This window comes from Bidens hawaiensis, unplaced genomic scaffold (assembly GCF_021521415.1).
Source record: "Bidens hawaiensis isolate Kalapana, Puna unplaced genomic scaffold, B.hawaiensis_p1.1 tig00029139_1, whole genome shotgun sequence".
Taxonomy (NCBI): domain Eukaryota; kingdom Viridiplantae; phylum Streptophyta; class Magnoliopsida; order Asterales; family Asteraceae; genus Bidens; species Bidens hawaiensis.
Window position 1 is genome coordinate 236,815 of NW_027494807.1, and position 21,203 is coordinate 258,017.

General features: G+C 37.0%; 1 protein-coding gene and 2 pseudogenes across 1 annotated transcript; 1 reads left to right on the plus strand and 2 right to left on the minus strand.

Moving 5' to 3' along the window:
• Window positions 1-765: 765 nt before the first annotated feature.
• On the plus strand, window positions 766-1,961 carry LOC143578318 (transcription factor MYB44 pseudogene; annotated as a pseudogene).
• Window positions 1,962-8,698: 6,737 nt separating this feature from the next.
• Window positions 8,699-8,950, minus strand: LOC143578319 (uncharacterized). The gene has a single exon (XM_077061934.1). The coding sequence runs from the start codon at window positions 8,948-8,950 to the stop codon at window positions 8,699-8,701; it is 252 nt and encodes an 83-aa protein (XP_076918049.1).
• Window positions 8,951-15,472: 6,522 nt separating this feature from the next.
• On the minus strand, window positions 15,473-17,972 carry LOC143578315 (subtilisin-like protease SBT1.7 pseudogene; annotated as a pseudogene).
• Between the last annotated feature and the right edge of the window lie 3,231 nt (window positions 17,973-21,203).

The following is a 21,203-nucleotide window of genomic DNA, read 5'->3' on the forward strand; positions in this document are numbered from 1 at the left end:
AAGGTTTGTGGTGCGACGGGGAATAAAAGATTGATTATTCATGGAATTGTCATCATTACTTGTTGGAGGATTTGGCGGGCTAGGAATGAAAAGATTTTTTCGGGCAAGAACACTAAGGTGGCAGAAATGGTTGCGGACATAAAATCTTTGGGTTTTCTTTGGTACAAAAATAGATCTAAGATAGGGGTAGTGGATTGGAAAAGTTGGTGTTTATTTGATGTAACGTGATCGTTGGTTTTGGTTTTTGGTTTTCAGCGTCTTTCTCCGTCTTGGTGATAGTCGTTGGTTGTGTCTGTTTTTAATGAAAGTCAATTTTCAAAAAAAAAAAAAAAAAAAAAAATATAAATGGGTAATTTTGAGGATTTTCCAAAAAAAAAATATATATATAGATTTAAGAAAGAGGTAGATATTTTCATGTTTACTTGATAAGAAACGACAAAGGAGTAAAGCTCACACGCTAGTAGCGAAAGTGAAGGGAAAACAGGTAGAAGTAGAGGTTACAAAGGAAGACTAATATATATATATATGTGTGTAAATCAGTGCTGGTGTGTGATGTGACGCGAGTCCGTTAGCCAGCTGTATCCCAAATTCTACCGAATACAACCGCTTAGCCGGTACCCCACCACACCACCTTCACCGGCTTAACCGGTCATCCCTTCATTCTCTCTCATATATAACCAAACCATCATTCATTCATCTTTCCTTCACGTTTATCATCACCTTCATATAAATAAAATTATCTTCTTTATTATTATTATTATATATATGGCTACTAATAATAATATGGATCGGATTAAAGGTCCATGGAGTCCTGAAGAGGACGAGATGCTACAACAGCTGGTTGAAAAGCACGGGGCGAGAAACTGGTCGTTGATCGGAAAAGCGATACCCGGTAGATCCGGCAAGTCGTGCAGGTAACGGTGGTGTAAGCAGCTGTCACCACAGGTGGAGCATCGTGCGTTTACACCGGATGATGATGAGACGATATTACGAGCTCATGCTAGGTTTGGTAACAAGTGGGCCACGATTGCGAGGCTGTTGAATGGACGGACGGATAACGCGATTAAGAACCACTGGAACTCGACTTTGAAGTGGAAGTGTTCGTCGATGACGAACGAAGAGTTTAATGAGTTTGCGGTTCAACAGCCGTGTTTGAAACGGTCCGTTAGTGCTGGTGCGGTTAGTCCGTCTGGATCTGACGTCAGTGATTCCGGTACCTATGTTTACCGGCCGATTGCTATACCTCCTGCGGTTGCCACGTCATCTCCTAAACCGTTGGTCAAAGATCCCGTTACGTCGTTGACTCTCGCTTCCAGGAGTTGATAATAATAATAATAATAATAATAATAATAATAATAATAATAATAATAATAATAATAATAATAATAATAATAATAATAATAATAATAATAATAAAACGGTTACTGCTACCGTTACCACTAGCACGACGCCGATGCAGCTAATTCCGCCGTTGCCGGTGCCGGTGGCAGTTCCGGTAGCTAGTCCGTTACCTCCGACGGTACCGATTCACGCGATGCCGTTACGTCAGATTCCGGTCGAAAACCGTCAAAACCAAAGCCAAAAGCTAAACATAAACAGTAACATTAACGCTGACGTGATGACGGCGATTCCGATGGCGATATCGACGGCGATGAATCAGTTGAAGGTGACGCGAGATCCGATGCCGGTGGAGGAGACGGAGAAGGCGTTTACGCCGTTCAGTGCGGAGTTTTTGTCGGTGATGCAAGAGATGATACGGAAGGAGGTGAGGAGTTATATGAGTGGAGTTGAACAGCAAAGCCAGCAGCAGCGAGTGGTTGATGGTGGTGGAATGTGTGTGAAACAGGCGGCGAGTGGTGGTGGTGATGATTTTAGGAATTCAGCAGTTGTGAAGAGGATCGGGATTAGTAAATTCGATTAAATTAAACATAGATTTATTATTATTTGTAGATTATGGTGATGATGATCGGAGGAGGTCAAAGAAAAAAGGGAAAAAAATCTTTTTATATATTTCTATGTTAATTAGTTATATCAAAATGGTCTAAGGTCGAGGTTTCGATTCATGTCCTTAGGTGGTGATGAGAGAATAAACGAGCAATAAGTTTTCATAGGTTGGATTATTTACGAGTTTATCTTATCGGACTGTCGTGTCAGTTTTTACGCAAGAAATGGTGAATTTAGCCTTTAATCTTTTTAAAGGATTTGTTTGTCGTTAAAAATGAAAATTAGTTATATAAATATATGCCTATAAATATTCTCGGAAAAAGAAATGGTTATGTATTGAGACTCTTGAAGAGTATGAAATGACGGCAAAGAAAAAAGGTTCCTTTGGGGTTTTAAACGTGACAGGTGCTTTCAAACTGAATTCAGTAGACGTGATTTTTTAATTTCTATAAATATGTAGAACTACATAACAAATGTGTGTTAAAAAATCTCTTGACTAAAAATCTATGTGACTGTCAATAGATCGTTTAGATTTTTTCATTCCAATTGTGATTTATAGTTTGGTTGGAATGAGAATTCAAATCAAACACTATTTTTAGTGATGGATACTTGAGAATGAAATGCTTAACTAAAATCGTGTTTTATGTTGTTTGGTTACCATGAACGAACTTAAATCAAACCCCTTTTTAGTAATATACATTTGGAGAAAGAAATCTTTAACTAATCTTAGAGAAAGAAGGCATGAGATTCAATTTGAACTTGGGTTTCGGTTTATATGACAGGATCCCCTTTATTCTAACCAAACACGTATGATTATTTGAGTTTGAAGTACATTTTATATTACACAAGTTTTAGGTTTAAGACTCTTCAAAGTCCCTTTCCTTTTGCCTACATTCACCGACAGATTAATCAATGTCCCAGCATGGCTCGGCTCGCTAACAAACTAAGCCTATTTTGAGTAGTTTAAGCAACAAGCTATTTAAATTGCCGTACACGGGTCCAGGTTAGCACAACAAAGGCCATGTAGCCAAACATATACTAATCATCCATTTTGAAGACTAGTGTGGTGGATATTTGCTTCAACACGGGGCTTGCACTAGGGTGTCAATCATATCGGTAAGTGAGCACGATTCATAATTTCATATGTTTTTTCGTATTATAGATACTAAGATTAATCTAGACACACGTAAAATTTGTTTCCCAACATGACCATTGTAATCTATTTACGAAAGTGAGTCAAAAGCATCGCAAGAGTAGTCACATTGTGAACAAAATTAAGCTCGTCACAAGTACACATGTGAGTTGTGAGTACGCTTTTGGTGGGTCGTATTAATGCGATCTTGGGCCTAGAAGGACGGGTTGTTGCTGTTGTCCAGTTGATTACTGTTGGGCTGTCCGCACACTAGGCCCCAAACTAGTGGCCTAAACATTTCATATCCAGCCCAATCGTACTGCTTAACAAGTTAACCCATGATATTGATTGGTTTTAGCCTTTGAGGTAAGTTTTTACTTTTTTTACAACCTAGAATTCCATAAATTTAAATCTCTCTCAATTAAAACTTTATTTACTAGTATTACTACGTCTATTTTGGTGAAAAAAGTTACCTTATTTAAATTTAAAAGTTTAAATGCAAAGAAAGATCTATATCATTTAGAATTTTGAGGAATTTAATGAGGTTTCTTTTAAAAGTTTATCCGAAACGGACATAAGTGGGTAGGTAAATAGCGTCTAGGAGTGCGAGACAACTCACTCTAAGGAACTCGGAAAAATAGTCCCGTAACTTCATGGTTATTTAGTTTCTAAATACTTGGAATTTCTCGATTTGATTAGTTAGCTCGTTTAACCCTTTTTAATAATCCGTCAACTCGATTAACATGTTTTTGCAACTTAATTAATATATGTCAGCCTGTTTAATACATTTAAATAAATGAATTGAACGGATCATGTTTGATTACACGATTTTAACTGTACGTGTGCTGGTTTAGGGTTGATATTTCTAACATAAGTAATAATACAGGTCTTATTCGGATTGAAGTATTGAACAATTCGCTACCTTATTAATCCAAAGGAATACAGAGTTTTATTTTTGTTGTTTAAAAGAAAAACTATACATAAATAACTATTGTTGTTTAATTAAAAGAAAAACTAAGCATTTCAGAATTTTAACTATTATTTTAGGTAGATGAAATACTTTTTTACTTTTAGTATAATCCTGTTAAGAAAATTAAACAAAACATATCAAAACATACTTTTCAAAAAAAGATTTAAAAAGTTGAAAGCTAGGAGGTGTTTAATTATAAAAAAGCTACAAATTAATGCCAATTCAAATAACTATTATGCATTATTTATTTAGTTTATTAACCAAAGTAATACTAAAACATAGATAAGAGATCATCCCATTTGATCTTATACATCCATATAAGCATAACCCTATATTTAAAATGAAAATAAACAACGAATTCTACACAATATATTACGGAAGAAACAAATAAAAGACACCCAATCCTAATGCCAAGCTTACGACCATCATCTCCACACTCTTCAATTTCTCAACTCCATTCTACACAATTCACGGTTTAAAGCAATTAATAGTGAACCAAAAATAGTATTTATTACAAATAATATATTAAATACGTAACAAACCCGTAATAAACATCCATTTTGTTACGGGTTTGTTACAAAATTACCTGGTCTGCGGCGTCAGCTGACGGACCAGGAGAGGGAGAAGCAATAATCGTTGAAGGAGTTTTGCTAGGAGCAGTTGATATCGTTGTCACTGGTGCAGGTACTGGTACAGGTGCATGTGCATTTGTACGTGCATGTGCAGTGTGCTTCTTTCGTTTTGTCTTCTTTTTGGTAGGCGGTGGAGCTGGGACCGATAACGTAGGTGCAGGAACCGCAGCCGTGGGAGGACTAGATGGAGTTGATACTGGCATATTCGGTGCGGTGGTACTAGTAGGTGAAGTAGCAGGAGCGGTGGTAGTCGGCATTGGTGGTTTCATTGGAGAATTAGCAGGTGATTGGGCTCCGATGGCGGCGGTGATGACGGTGATAAGTAGTAGAACTATGGCGTTTTTCTGATCCATGATGGTTTAGATTGTAGAAAGTGAGTGAGGATAAGAAGAATGAAGATATAGAAAGAGGTGGTCAAACTCAAAGTGGTTGTTATTTGTTAAGGCAAACGTCATTTAAGGAACAAGTGTTTAATGTGCATGTTATTGCATGTTAAGGTGACGAAACAACCGACAGAAATGTGTCTTTTAAAACCTTAAGGTTTATGTTTTTTGAGTATCTAATCCTGAACTTTATAAATCTTATAGTTATAACCACTCTCATCAATCTAACACGAGCGTAACTCACAAGCCATGGGAGCGGTGTTATTCATGACTCGAGTTTGAGTTGACACAAAATTAGCTTCGAGTAGAAAAAATAATAATTTGAGATTTGCCGACTAGACTTGATATGTTTAATCTATCTAAAAGTTGAGCTACTATTTAGCTCACCTTCAATTTGTAACTTAATAAGTTGCCTTATTTTCTTAATATTGTGTTTTATGTAAGTTCCCGTGACAACTTAATAACGATATTCAGATTAAGGAAGCCTCAAATAATATAACAGTAAACTAAAGATATAATATGAACTAAGCTATGATATACTATAGTTAACAATGGATTTACTCAAACCAATCAATCTACAAGCCAAATTGGCCTGACCTCGGCTCTGAATTTTATACAAGAGAGCAAACTCGAGTTAAAAATTCAAGATTTTAAATTTATATGATTCGACAAGAAAGTTGTGAACATGATCTATCTGAACACACTAAAATGGGTATATTGTATACATCTATCTAGTTGAACGGCCCTAAATATGATTTTGATATTGTATTCTTTAACAAGTGAGCTAATTGTTATATTTATATAATTTTATTTAACGTTCAATTTGTTTTCTTGCCAACATTTAACACTCAGAGTGAAGGTTGCTAGCTGATGACACTTACAGAAGCAAATAGTTAAGTTAAAGTTAAATTAATGTTGATTACTTGATTCATGTTTCATGCTTGTATTAAAAATGGTGGACCATTAGGGGTGGTTTATAGAAATCATTAAAGGTATAAGGAGGTGGGCAGTGTTAACATTAGCTGAGGGGGTTGACTGGTAAAGTGCACCTCTTTGAACGCAATGGTGGGACCAAGTGATGTATTGTGTTGTCATCAAACTAATAATAATAAGGTTTATTAGATTTTAATAATCTCAACTTCACCGGTGCTAGGCTCAACTTCAAATATAATTTATGTCAATCTCAACTTTCAACTTATTTTCCCCAAACTAACCAAACACTAACCCGTTAGTTTTGATGACATGGCTTTTTACGTGGACGGTTACGTGAAAAATGCATACCTATATCTCGTCGGAATCTTATAAGAAACAATAGTAGTGATAATAATTAATGGCAAATTGGATTTTTAATAGTCTCAACTATTTATTATTGGCTGATAATAATCTCAATTTAGTTTATTCTCACTAGTGATCCCAAATTTTAAAAAATTGCCTCTCAATGGTCCCCCGGTTATCCCCGTTAAAAAAGACTAGCGGCGTTAAGTTTTTTCCAAATTTTGATTTTTGGGGGTTTTTAATTGAAACGAGGATACGAATCAATTGATGTAAACTTAGATTGAAACGATATTTCAAACAAATTATTTTTTGTTAATTTGAAGTTCAAACGCTCAATTTGTAACACTAATCGAGCTGTTTGGTGAATCTAAACACTAGTGAATCACCACGAAGACCAAACTACCAGATTGCTAAAAGAGTTAACACGTCTACCTTCCTATAATCCTATTGTATATTTATTTACAATAAATAAATCTTACAATAAATTACAAATCAAGTAAGCTGGTGACTTGAGAGGGGGTGGGAGCAACCGACACATATGATTTTCGGTAGGCATTTATATAGATGGATAGATTACTCACGATATGAACATAGCAACCGACAAATATGTATATAACTAAAAATGATTATATTTATATAATTACAATTCAATACCGTTTAATCAGAGCATCTAAAGAAAAGAATATCAACACAACTATTATATGAGATACAATATCATAAGCTTTTGGCGTAGGTGAAGCTACAGGAGCCGTGGGAGACGGCAATGGAGCTTTCATCGGAGAACTAGCTTGAGGATTACCTTCAGCAACAGTGACAATAACAACGATAAGCACTAGAACCAAGGGGTTTTTTTGTACCATTACGATGTAGGAGAGAGAGATGATGAACAATATATAGAAAGAGGAGGTCGAAGATCACTAGTATAATAAGTAGTAGTTAAGGAAAGCATCACGTTAGAAACACGTGTTGCATTCGCATGTTAAGTTAAGATAATGATCAACCGATATAACCTATTTATAAATGGGTAAATTACACTCTTCCCCCTATATGTTTGGTGTTACTTACATATCGTATCCTTGAACTTCATTAAGTACTAAAAACGGCCATAATGTTCATATACTTTCACATGTTTTCTTTCTTTTCACTAACCAGGGTTAAATATTTCGGTTTTATTCACAAAATTAATTAACCTTTGTTTACAAATTTAAAAGAGTTAGAAATAAAATAATTTTTTTAGTGACTAGTTTACCTTTGTTTACAAGTTTAATAGGGTTAAAAATAAAACAAAAGTAACCCCTCTCCCTCTCTTTTTCCCAAACATGTTTATTAAATCTTTAATCACAAAGCTTAGTTCTTCACTAGAATTTGTGTATTATGTTTTCATGTACGACGTTCTACTACATATTTCCGGCTGCTTAAACTATTGTATTCCTCCTCGTGAGGAAGGTAGCGATCGTTGGCTTCGCCGGCTTCTTCCCTAACGCTAACCAGATTTGCCATGATGTTAAGTCAACTTTTCTGGGGTCATAAAGTTGATTATTAGTGTGCTTGTTGTTAATCAATATTCAAATGATTAGTTTTGTGATTTCTTCATCTTCATATTGATGTAGAAATCTTCATGTAACACTTTATAAATTTTGACTTGTTAATTTTTTCATCTTTGATTTTTAGTATCTAGCTTGATTAAGTGATTTGCTTGTTTAATTATGACTTAATGATGATCAATCAAGTGTTAAGACTCCACGTTATAAAGGGGGTGAACATGGGTGCAAGCCCTTTCCTGTTGCCACCTAACTCGCAAACACTACAACCGCATTCCGCAAACACGGGTGTGAGCGGTGTGGCGCTAACCGGCTCCCAATGGTGATGGACGTTAGACGGTTGAAAGATGTGCAAAATGGTTAATATGTAACATCTCGACTAATAGATCATTCATAGTTCATGATTGTCATAACAACATGGCATGAAACCCACGTGTTGTGGTGGGAACGTGGACGATTTTGACTCGGTTCGTTTTGATACCGGTATGGTACATGCTACGCTATAACAACTGAAAAGATTAAATAAAAGCCAAAAATATAAGTTGTGATATTACCAAAATGAATCTAAAAATTATTCAAGTCATCTCATCCTTGTTTTCACACATTAATGAACCGTGCTCGCTTTCTCACTTGACAATAACCAAACCAACAAAATATTAATATATATATTCACATAACTTGGTATCTAATTATAAAAATCACACCTTAACCACTTATATCTACTAGTACTAACTAAACCATCAACAAAAACCTCAAAAGCTCTTTATTAATTACTACTAGCAAACCAACACGATAATATGATCGGATAACCCAAAATAGTTTTAAGATACGCCGTATTTGTTGACGGTATCCGTGGCGGTTGCGGTAGCGGGATCACTAGGCTTGTTACCGGTAGAAGTAGGGGCGTCAGTTGAGGCTGCGGCTCCACGGCCCGGCTCGGGCTTTTGGTGGCCGTGTGTGCCGTATCCTTGCTCTTTGTAGTCCTCCAAATCTTTGTATTGTGTATAGGGACTGGTTTTCACCGGCAAACCTTCTAATTTCTGATCTTCTTTCTTAGGCTCTTGGCTGTCCATTCTTATCTATATCAAGAAATTTCTAATGTTTCTCTAGAATATGAATATTATTATTATTATTATTATTATTGATCAACAAACTATCAAAAAGGTGTCATATATAAAAAAGTGTGAGGTTGCATAGGTTTCACCACGTGTCATGTACGTGGCACAGTGTTACAAGAAGTGTACTAGCTAGGCAGCTGTTTTGGACTTAAGAGGACAATATGGATTGGGCTAAAGTTAGAGCATCCACTTCAACAAACCTTTACAAACTGAAACATCATATTCTAAATTTTTTATAAAAACCCTAACTTTTTGCCATAACAACAAACATTTACAAATCTTATTAAAACCATATATATAATATATATGTATATGTCCATGTGAGAGGGTGCAAAAATGGACCCACCACCCCTTGTTTGTTGCAAGTTTGCATAAACAAACTTCACCAATCAAACTTTACTTCTACAACAACAAATTAGGCTGAGGGGTGTGGGGGGCGCGAGAGGGGGCGCGAGTGGGGGCGCCAGCCAATAATATTGTGACGTGTGGCAGAGAGAGAAAGTTGATAAGATGGGTGTTGGTAGTGGTGTTCGCGCCCCGGGACATGGTGTGGAGGGGCGCGAGAGGGGGCGCGAGCGGTTTTTTTTTTTATTATTTTTTAAATGTAGTAAAAAAACGTATTATTAAAAAAACGCAAAAATTATTTTAAAAAACACACATTTTTTTGAAAATTCATATAATAAAAAAAACATACTAAAAATTAAACAATCAATAATATTTAATAATAAAACTAATCTAATACAAGATCCTCTGGTCGTCTCGCCCACAAATGTTCAACCAACTTATGTCGAAGATCCCCGTGTATCTCACGGCTCTTGATATTTGCTATGTTATGAAGTTTTTGTTGATCACTGATTGTGGACGGTTGTGGCGGAATGTCACCTTGGTAGTTTTGGCATATAGCTTTGCCCTCGTCTTCTAACGTCATGTTGTGTAGGATAAGACACGTGTAGACGACGTCCATTATCCTCTCCCGAGTCCAATAACGTATCGGGTTCGCCAGAACATAATATTGTTTTTTTATAGCTCCAAAAGCTCTTTCAATATCTTTTCTAGCAGACTCTTGCTTCTTCGTAAAATACTTCCGTTTGTCGGCGACTGGCTCTGTAAAAGCTTGAACTAACACAGCCCATTCGTTGTAAATACCATCGACCAGATAGTACCCGTACTTGAAGAGTTCTTCATTTGCAACAAAAGATTGAGGTGGTTCAACCCCGTCGATAAGGTCGTTGATCAAATGTGACTGATCGATAACATTAAGGTCGTTATTTGACCCAGCAACACCAAAAAAAGCATGCCAAAACCAAAGATCCTGTGACACCGCCGCCTCAAGTATGAGGGTCGGCCCTTCATGATCACCACGGTGGAACTGACCTCGCCAGGCCGTTGGACACATAGCCCATCCAACATGCGTACAATCGATGCTACCTAGCATCCCAGGAAAACCATGTTTTTCTGCGTGCACCTCATATATGCGTTGGATGTCATACGTTGTAGGTTTACGCAGATATCTCCGAGCGTAAGTCGATATGACTCCTACGTACAATATATATTAAAAAATGTAATAAATATTTAATAAAAAGTAAAATTAATGTTTTTTACCTTGGCAGAAAAAATGAAGGGATTCACGTGCAACCCTTTTCGACATCTGTAAATACTCATCCAAAGCGTCCGACGAGATGCCGTACGCTAGTTGACGGATAGCAGCCGTGCATTTTTGAAGAGGGGTAAAACCGGGAAGACCCCTAGCATCCTCCCTTTGTTGGAAAAAGGGATACCGTGCCTCTAAATCACTCGCTATACGCGTGAACAATTGTCTGCTCATTCGAAAACGAGTTCGAAAATCCGACTCCGCGTATACCGGTTGAGGGCTAAAATAATGCCTCATCAAAGTATCGTTAGCACCCGATCGATCACGATCACGAGGTGGTGCTCTAACCCTCGGGAGTCGGGGTTGATGGGCTTGATTTTGCAAGAGATTTACCACGGCTGCGGTCAAAACTCCCCCTACATGAAGAAGCAAATCATCCTCTTCGGAGGAGTCGGAATCAGACGAGTACGACGACATTATTTTTAAAAAAAAAATGGGACGATGGGTTGTTTGGAGATTGAAGTTGTGTTTGATATGGTAAAAATGGGTTGATTTAGGGGTATTATATAGGATTTTGTAAAGGTTTTTTTAAAAAAGTTTGAAAGAAATGGGTAATATATAGGAAGTGTTGTATAAAGAAATGGGTAAGTTTGGTGTTTTGTGAAGTTGTGTTAAAGTGTTGTATAAAATGGGTAATATATAGTAGTAGAAAATTTTTTTTTTTTTTAAAAAATTAAGAGCCAACGGCTCATTTAAGCTTTCAAACGGTTCTTTTCACCATTCCCCATGCCCCTCACGCTCAACCTGTCCCGCGAACCCCCTGGCGCCTGCCTCTTTTTCCGCGCTCGCGCCCCTCTCGCGCCTCGGTGGTGTGGTGCTCGCGCCCCGGGGCGCGAGCGGCTGTCCTCTTGCGCCCTTTCTCACGCTCCACACCCCTCAGCCTTAAGTCCGCACTTGTTTTCCTTTCTTGCCACATCAATCAAACCTTGGGTATTGCACCTATTGTGAATGCTTTTAGGATCACTTTTTTGTATTGTGACAGGATGTGATGGAAACTCGGTTTGGGTTTTATGGTATCGGTCCGTATCATATTAAAAAGTAGTGAGGTTGAATTACAAATAACATTGCTAGTCTAGTGACTTGAATTTTTTAATCTATTCACATCTAAATTATATTTTGGAAATACAAGGCATCCATTTTTTCCATATAAAAAAGAAATGAGGGTACAAGTTAAAAGATGCATAGTCTGATCAATAAAAGCCAAAGCTTTAGGTTGATTAACTGATGAAATAAAAAAAATCAAAAGTCACATCAAATTAAAAATCCGTCAAAAGTCTTCCCAGTGAATCCTAAAATTAACAAAACAGAAATAAATTATATTTATCGACCGACATGTTATAGTTTGAATTTTAAAAATTCAATAGTTAAGCTCGTGTAAAATAATTAGTATAACTTTATGAAAAATAAAAAAAATGTTGCTCTCATGGATTAAGAATTAGAACCATGTATTAAGGAATGAGTTCACAGCCCAAAAGCCCATGAAATTAACATTTGCAACAACACTTATATGAAGCCACAAGGCCCACCACTTGATATAAATCAGTTGTACCCATATTTAATACTAGAAAAAAAAACTTATCAGATTAAAAAAGCTACATCTTTTTGGTTAAAAAATGCGTGTGTTAAACATGGGGTTTTTAAAGTTACGCTAAAAAAATGCTGGTTTTATCAAAACACATGTAATATTTGAGTACATGATATCTTCAACATCTCTAGTAACAATCACTCAACTTCAATGGTTACGTATGGGAAAAAAAACGTGGATAAAAGGCTTAAAGTAAAACATATATTGCAATAATAGATGGTGGCAAACATATCATATTCTAAGTGGTATGAAGAGTCATATCAATAGTCCAATGCTTCATCATTTCGCTTGTCCGGCCAAAATCCATTAAGGCCAAACAGCGATTTGCAATTAATGGAGTAGTCAAGGCTCAAGAGCTTGTGGTGTAGAAACGAGTATAAATTCTGAATTACATCTCAAATCACTCATGGCATTTAACACTAGACCCAATCCACCCCCCACATCACCAATAAATGGAACTTGTTTTTATCACTATTTGAACAAAGAATAAGACCGAGCGTAATGGTGCGTTTTGAGGAGAGTTATAGGTTATAACGCCCCCCCTCCCGGGCGTTTTGGCTTTTTTTTTAACGTTGTAAATAAAACGCTAGGAAATGGCACACATATCAAAAATAGCCGTTAGACATGACCGTTGGAGATGAATAATAAAAAAAAATATTTCCTATATATTAAACCATTTCATCCCCAATCAAAACTAATCAATTTTATAAAAATTCTCTTTCAACTCTATAATTTCTCACACAAAATTCACTGTATAAATGGATCCTCCATCTATATATAAACAGTTTTTCGGGCCCGACCAACAAGCTGAGGACGCGGCGGAGGAACAGGCGGTTACGAGTGTGATTACGCTCGCGACAACTTATATGAGTTCCGTTACGAGTGCGATTAGCTCTCCACCACCCCCCGTTTCAAAAAGAGCATATATCGAACGAGATCGTACCGAAGCCAACAACCGGTTGATGGCGGATTACTTTTGCGAATCGCCGAGATACAAGAACCCGAAGACCTTTAGGCGTCGTTTTCGGATGTCTAAAAATCTATTTATGCGCATCACCAATGATTTGGAGCGTGAGTTTGATTACTTTCAGCAAAAGCCTGACGCTCGAGGGACGCTATGATTCACGGCTATTCAGAAGGTTACGTCAGCCGTACGCGTGCTCGCCTACGGAAACACGGCCGACATCAACGACGATTATTTAAAGATGGCCGACAAAACAACTTTGGACACCTTGGAGTATTTTTGTTACGCTACGTTTTGTTTTGTTTTTTAAATAGTTTTATAACTTGTTTACTTTAATCATTTATTTTATAAAAGTTTTGTAAAATATAAGAATATTGAAACTATATGGACCACATCATCTGAGAGAGCCAGACTGTAACGATCTACAACGTCTTTACGAGGCACATACAAGGGTGCATGGTTTCCCCGGCATGATAGGGAGTGTAGATTGCATGCATTGGGAATGGGCTAATTATCCAACTGCATGACGAGGTCAATTCACACGAGGTGACCAAAAGGGACCAACGGTCAGCCTTCAAACGATTGCTTCATACGACCTTTGGATTTCGTCGGCATTCTTTGGTGTTCCTGGTTCCAACAATGACATAACCGTCTTAGAGCATTCTCCTGTTATGGAGAGTTACATATCTGGGACCGTTCCCGTCGCTTCGTTTTGGGCTAACGATAACTTCTACCATCATGGGTACTATCTGGGGATGGAATATATCCAGAGTACGCGATAATCGTTAAAACATTCAGAGACCCGATGGATGGAAAAAGACAAGATTTTAAGAAAGTGCAAGAGTCTGCGAGAAAGGATATCGAGAGGTGTTTTGGTGTTCTTCAACATCGATGGCATTTTGTTAAAAATCCTTGTCGTCTGTGGACTTTAGAAAGAATGAAATGTGCTATGTATGCGTGCATCATAATGCATAACATGATCATTGAGGACGAGGGAAGAGCAATATGTCCAACTTTCATACCGGACCCGGATCCACCACGGACTCCAGCAAGTATGGAGCAAAGACTCGAAAACTCGGATTCCGTGCGGTCAAGAGAGATACATAACGCACTAAAGGAGGATTTGGTCCAACATCTTTGGATGTATCGGCCTTTGCCTGGTGAAAACGAGGGTAACAATGAAGACGATGATGAAGACAACGACGACGATGGCGAAGACGATGAAGACGACGAGGACGACGACGACGAAGAGGGCGAAGATGACGACGACGACGACAACGACGACGAATAGTTTTTTTGTTATTTTCATGTAATATTTATTTAATAAAATATTATTGTTATTTGACTATTCTTATTAAAAATTAAAAAAAAAAAACAAAAAGTGTAAAAGTGACTAGGCGCCACGTGGCACATAATGCCTGGGGGTGGAGAGTTATGACTACAGCCTGTTTTTGTAAAAAACCATAACTCTGACTGGGCGTCATGTGACCCATAATGCCTGGATGTGGATAGTTATGACTACACATGGTCTAAGCTTTGAAAAAAATGTAAATAAAATATATGTAGCATTGTAGCTCATGATATATATGATTATCCTTTTGATAATAATGAATATTTGTATTTAAGAGAAAATTTTCAAAATGTCCTAAATGTCTGTTCTTAGAAAAGAGATCTAAATGTCGTCCAATTTTAGAAATTTTCAACTTGTCCCCTTGAAAACAGACGTCATGAGGTGTTTACAAGTAGGACGACAAAATTTCAGATCCAATTAAAACCTTGCATGTGGTAAGAAATTTGGCAGCAACAACTGAAGTTCCAAAAGAATCTGGTAGGCATTCAGGAGTTGGTTGGACGACTAATGACAACGATGCCCAATTCCTCCTTTTGGTGGCCACGAAGCAAAATCATATGTACGAACCCTTTTGATAATTCATTCGAATTCAAAAACCCATATCAAATATACAAGTTTCTTGAATTTTAGAAGTTGGTTAGACAGCCAATGACAACAATGTCCAATTTCTCCATTTGGTGACATCGAATACACAGGTTTCTTGAATTATCATCCCAATTTGTTGATAATTGTAGTAATCTGATGGATGATAGGAACGACCGTGAAGGTTGTTCCCAATAAACAAAATATACGTGCAAACAAAATCAGTATAAACAACTTATTTCATTTCATTTATTTTTGCAGCATAACGTTTCTTCATGATTTTTTACACTTGCACAATATTTTTATACATTTTAAATATTTATAAAAATAACTAAAAAAAGACATGCTTCAAAGTTCAAATCACTGATTAAACCACCTTAAAATCACCAATATTTTAATTAAATAAAAAACTTCAAAAAAAAAAAAAACTGAAATTAATTATATTCAACCCCATCACCAACTAACAGCCACCGGACTTCCGACGACATACTTCCCGTCCGACCACTCAATCCGCCCAAACGAATTTGAACCCGCAGCCGTTTGACCCACCGTAAATGTGACCGTGTATGACTTCTTCTCATTGACTTGACTAAAAGTCAAAGTATCAGGAACCACCGACATCTGCACGGCTTTGTTATCGGAAAATGTGGTCACTTTGTAGGTTGATGCCGGACCGACATTGGTTAAGGTTCTTGTCTGTTTAATAACCGTAGGCCCACCACTTTTGCCGGCCGAGTCTGACAGAACGATAACAGCAAACGAAGGGTAGTTAAGGTTCCCGACCGAGTATGTTTTCGTTCCGTCGCAGGATGTGTTTCGCTTAGTAACTACTTGTATTTGAGCAGCAGTGTAGTTTAACGCACATAGGAAGTCAAAATAGTCGTCGGATGTTAAGTCGTAAACTAGTCCTGGATTAACCGCGGATATTGGGTCCACATGTCCTGCACCGTGATCAAACGGTGTAGACGGTTTGCCCGTGGCGAGATCTTCGATTATTTTCCCATTTTTGTAAGCCGTGTAAGCGGTGGTCATTAGTGCGGACTTGATCGCTGCGGGACTCCAGTCCTGGTGCGCGGCTTTAAGCAACGCACCTAGCCCGCTCACGTGTGGGCAGGACATAGACGTACCGGATATTATATTAAACTCCACACGCCGGGTGTCATCTGGCAAGCCGGTTGGTCCGACTGCCCCGGACCAACCGGCTAGGATATTGACACCAGGAGCTATAATATCCGGTTTTAGAATCTCCGGGGTTATGGTGTTTGGACCCCGGGAGCTAAACGACGCCACGACTGGCGACGGCTGGATCCCTAATTTTGTTCCTTCGAATAAAATAGCCGCGGTAGGGGCGGGATCGGAAATTACAAATTTCCGAATCTCGTCCCCGGCTTTTTGGCCAACGGTGGTTGCGGGTAACAAATGTGCGTCCGCTACCAGCTCCTCACCGTTGGCCGCGGTGTTGGTCAACACCATACCGGCGCCACCGGCTTCTTTCACCACCGACCCCTTTTGAACCCGAGCATTAACCCCACGGTCACAAAGTACTAATTTACCCTTCACTTTTTCCGGTATTAAAGTACCCGGCATACAAAGAGCACCACTAGTGGAATTACTAGCATTACCGGCGTACACAATCGGTAGCATCTTATCCGGCAGTGATGGACCTCTGTACAACGACACGCCGGAGTAGTTTCTACCGTTACTAAGGCTAACATACGCCGGGAAGTCACGATCTAACGTACCTGCACCAACGGTTATTATCCACGGGGACACGTTTGATAAACTGTACGAAGTGGGCCCCGCATTTCCGGCAGAACATGAGACCAAAATACCCTTCTCCATAGCTGCAAACGCTCCGATAGCCACACTATCCCGATAATAATCGGCAGTCCCCCCGCCAAGTGATAATGACAAAATGTTTACGTTGTCGAGAATTGCTTTCTCCATGGCCGCCAATATATCGGAGCTAAAACACCCACCCACCCAACAAACTTTGTACACGGCGACACGGGCTCGGGACGCCATCCCACGCGCCGAGCCCGTGGCGTATCCCAACAGATTCGCTCCCACAACCACCGATCCACCTGTGGTTGTGGAAGTGTGGGTCCCATGGCCGTCATCGTCTCTAGGAGATCTACTCTCCTTGGACTCGTCCACGGGACCCAAGGTAGCCTCATAACCTTTAAGAAAATACCGAGCCCCAACCAACTTGCGGTTACAGCTAGTAACCGTAAAGTTGGTTCCGGTTTCGCAGGCCCCGTTCCATCCCGATGGAACGGGACCCATACCGGTGTCGTCGAAGCTCTTGCTCTCCGGCCAGACACCGGTATCCAAAACGCCTATAATAACATCTCCTTCTCCAGCGGACTGGGGGAATAAATTACCCTTGTCCTCCAGCCCGAGAAACTCGGGTGTGCGAGTAGTATGAAGCTCGTATTTTAACTCGGGTAAAACCGAAAGAATACCGGGTAATTCTTCAAGTGCTTCAGCTTGTTGAGCTGTAAGGCGAGTGGAGAACCCGTGGATAACATTCTGGTAAGTGTACATAATCTCGGCCGAATCGGACACTGATTTGAGAGATGAGTCGAACCAGGTGTGAAGGTCTTGACCGAAGCTCGACGGAATGTGGTGAGGGGCCATGTGGACGATGTAAGTTTGCTTGTCTGCGGATGAAGGATAGACATAACAGAAGCAGAGAAAGAGTATGAATTTGATGATCATTTTGATATTGATTTGATGGGTGTGGAGAATGAATATGAATGAGTGAGAGGTCAGAGATGAAGTGGTAGCATTATATAGAATAGTGAGCTGTAAAAAAGAAAAGTGTTGAGGTTGCAGATGGTGGTGGGGACGATGGATGATGTCTGGTTATGTGTAAAACAATATGGGATTGTGGGAGATGTGTCTTGTTGTGGGTAAACACACACACACACACCTTACTCTTACCTGTTTAACTCTCATTATGTTTTAATTAATCATTTCTTATTACCATAATTACAAACCAAAATGTTTTTAAAAAATTATTATTTTTATGATATTTATAGTTACAGAATAGTAGAATGCATTCACATATTGTTTTAGGATTTGGGCACCACTTTTGGTACACGAGAAACGAACAAATTACAGAACTATTCTTCGATAATGTAACCAACACGAAGAAGCGGGAGAAGACAGGATGATGAGAAGCGGGTTTGGGAAGGCGGGTATAATTTAGTGTTTTGAGAAATAAAATGAATAGGTGATAAATAGAGGGTATACAAAGCTTATGTTCGTAAAGACTTCAAATTTAAACTAAAGAAAGGTAGCCTCTGAAATTGGTATCAGAGCCACGCAAATTTCTTTCGCGGGGGCTCTAGCCGATGAATTTAATATACATGAATACGATTTTAATAACTTAATATACTTAGATTTTAATTTTATAAATAATACTTTTATAATGCAAACAGAAGAAATTAGTCAAACTTTTAATTCAGATTATGATTTTGATGAAGATTATATTTCAGATGAAGACTTTAATTTTAGTGGATATGAATTCACTAATTCCGAATACTATTATGATGATACTGATTGGCAATACCCTTCACCGTAATGGAAAATAATAGTTTTAATAAACTAAAAGAAACAGAAAACTCTTTAAAAATAGATAGAGATATGATAGAATTACAAAAAACAATTATATTTTATGGAGATAAAATAATTTTTAAATTAGATACGATTATAGATTTATTAGAAGCAGCGTTCCCAAATAGAAAAAAACAAAATAACCCCAAATAGATTTCAGGAACCTTTAGTTCAACTTTTACAAAATATGAAAATTCCTAAAGAATATAAAAGAAATTAGAAATGAGCTCAGACGACTCTGAAAGCGAAGTTTACGTATCTCCTGAAATAGAAAATTTAATAACAAAGATAGGGGATATGGAATTAAATGATAATTTTATAAATATAAAGGCTAATGAGGAAAACTTTAATATTAATGATACTGAACAAACAAGCTCAAGTACAAATCCTAAAATTCCAATAAGAGATGAAACCCGTAGGCCAGCACAAGGATTTGCTGCTGTAAAATCAACAATAAAAAATGAAGATAATTATAAACCATACAAGAATATGAAAAATGAACCCGATTAATCCTTTGGAATATATTTAGACGTAGATTGTATAAAAAATACGGAAGAAGCAATAGATAAATGGGAAACAGCTTTAAGAATAGCAGTTTCTGTTAATAGAATGGATATTGAAACACTTCAAGGATTCTTAGAAAGAACTTTAATAAATAGTGCTTTAAGATATTGGCAAAATTTACCTTTAGATATAAAGAGAACAATATTTGAACAAGATGAAATAATAGCAAACATAATAACAAGAGCAGTGGAAGCCTTTAGGTTAGAATTTTGTGGAGAAGGAAATATTATAAAAGACCCAGCAACTATCGAAAAATACTCAACAGCCTTAATAAGATTACAATTATGTGACATATGTGAAATAGATAGATATATTTGTGTATTTCAAGATTATTATTACCATATATATAATCAAGTACCGGATATGAATAGTTATTTAGCATTATTTTTTGCAAAAATACCAGACCCTTGGGGACAAAGATTAATAAAAACTTATAATCCAGGAACAGCTGATACGTTAGGAAAAAGAATAACTCATGTTAGAGATAAATTAAGTGAATGGTGCGGAGATGCTATATTAGCTAAATTAAGCAAGGGATTAAAAAGAAAAATATCTTTATGTTGTAGTAGTCCAAAAAATGCCTTTAATGATTGGATGTGATAGTTCATATTATTATGGAAAGATAAAAAGAAAATATAAGAAAAGAACTCATTTTAGAAAAAGATATTTTAAAAAAGCGTAAAACAAAATACTATAAGAGAAAGGGATATAAGAAGACGTTTAAGCCTACTTATAAAAGAAAACGAGGTCCTAAGGAATGTAAATGTTATTTCTGTCATGAAAAAGGTCATTATGCAAATGAATGTCCAAAAAAGTTTAAAAAGAATCTTAAAATATTTGAAATAGACGAGGATATAGGAAAAATGATCGAAGAAGGAGATTTTATACCAATAAATGATTTTCAAGAAATAGACTCTGATGAAAGTATATTTATTTTAACTGAAACAGAATATACGTCATCTGAAGATGAATAGATTGGATACAGCCTCTAGTAGTAAAATAAATAATAACATAATCGATTGTCAAAATGAACAGTTAGGAGAATATAAACAAGAAATTTTAATAGATAAGAAAAAGCTTAAGCAAATACAACATGAAAATTTTTCGTTATCAAACTATTCAGGATTTAAATTGAATACTTTACAAAGATTAGGAATAAAACCTAGAGATCATCATTTATATTATGGATTAAACATTCAAGAAAGGGCTCTAGATATTAATATAACATCCAATAAAGTTATGATACCTTTATTATCTAAAAAGGATATTCAAGAAAAAATACAAAAGGTAAGACCAGAAAATAAGAAATACTTTAGGATGGGTTCACGTTGGAGCCATCCAAATAATAATAAAATCCACATTTAAAGAAGGTATAGATACTCCTATAGAATTAGCAATCATGGACAATAGGATCCAAAATAGAGAAGAAGCGTGTCTTGGAATATTAAGAGGAAATTTACAATATGAAAAACTTAAATTTAATATTTATCCAAGAATTTCCTATCATATTCTAGACAAGGATTTTGATAAAACGTTAAGTTTATTACAAGATTTTAAAAGAAAAGATTTCTTTAAACAACAAAACAGGCCATATTCTATTACATATGCTATCTCTTATTCAATATCGAATACTCATCATTCCGATTGTTTTAGTATAAAAGACACAATAGATTTTCCTTTTTTATTTAATGATGTGTGTCAGATACAAACGCCTACCTTACCTAAAATAGAAGAAATAGATTCAAGACCATTAAGTCTTGATTTACAAGATAAACCGTTATTATTATCTAATAATGTTTCTTCTAGATTATCATTTTCTAATAAAAGTGTAATTAGTCACCATTTAATAAGAGATACAAATTCTAATAGATTCTCTGACATAATTAAAGC

Bases quoted from the DNA above. Each gene is read 5' to 3' on its own strand.
- LOC143578319 (XM_077061934.1), bottom strand. From the start codon at position 8,950: ATGGACAGCCAAGAGCCTAAGAAAGAAGATCAGAAATTAGAAGGTTTG.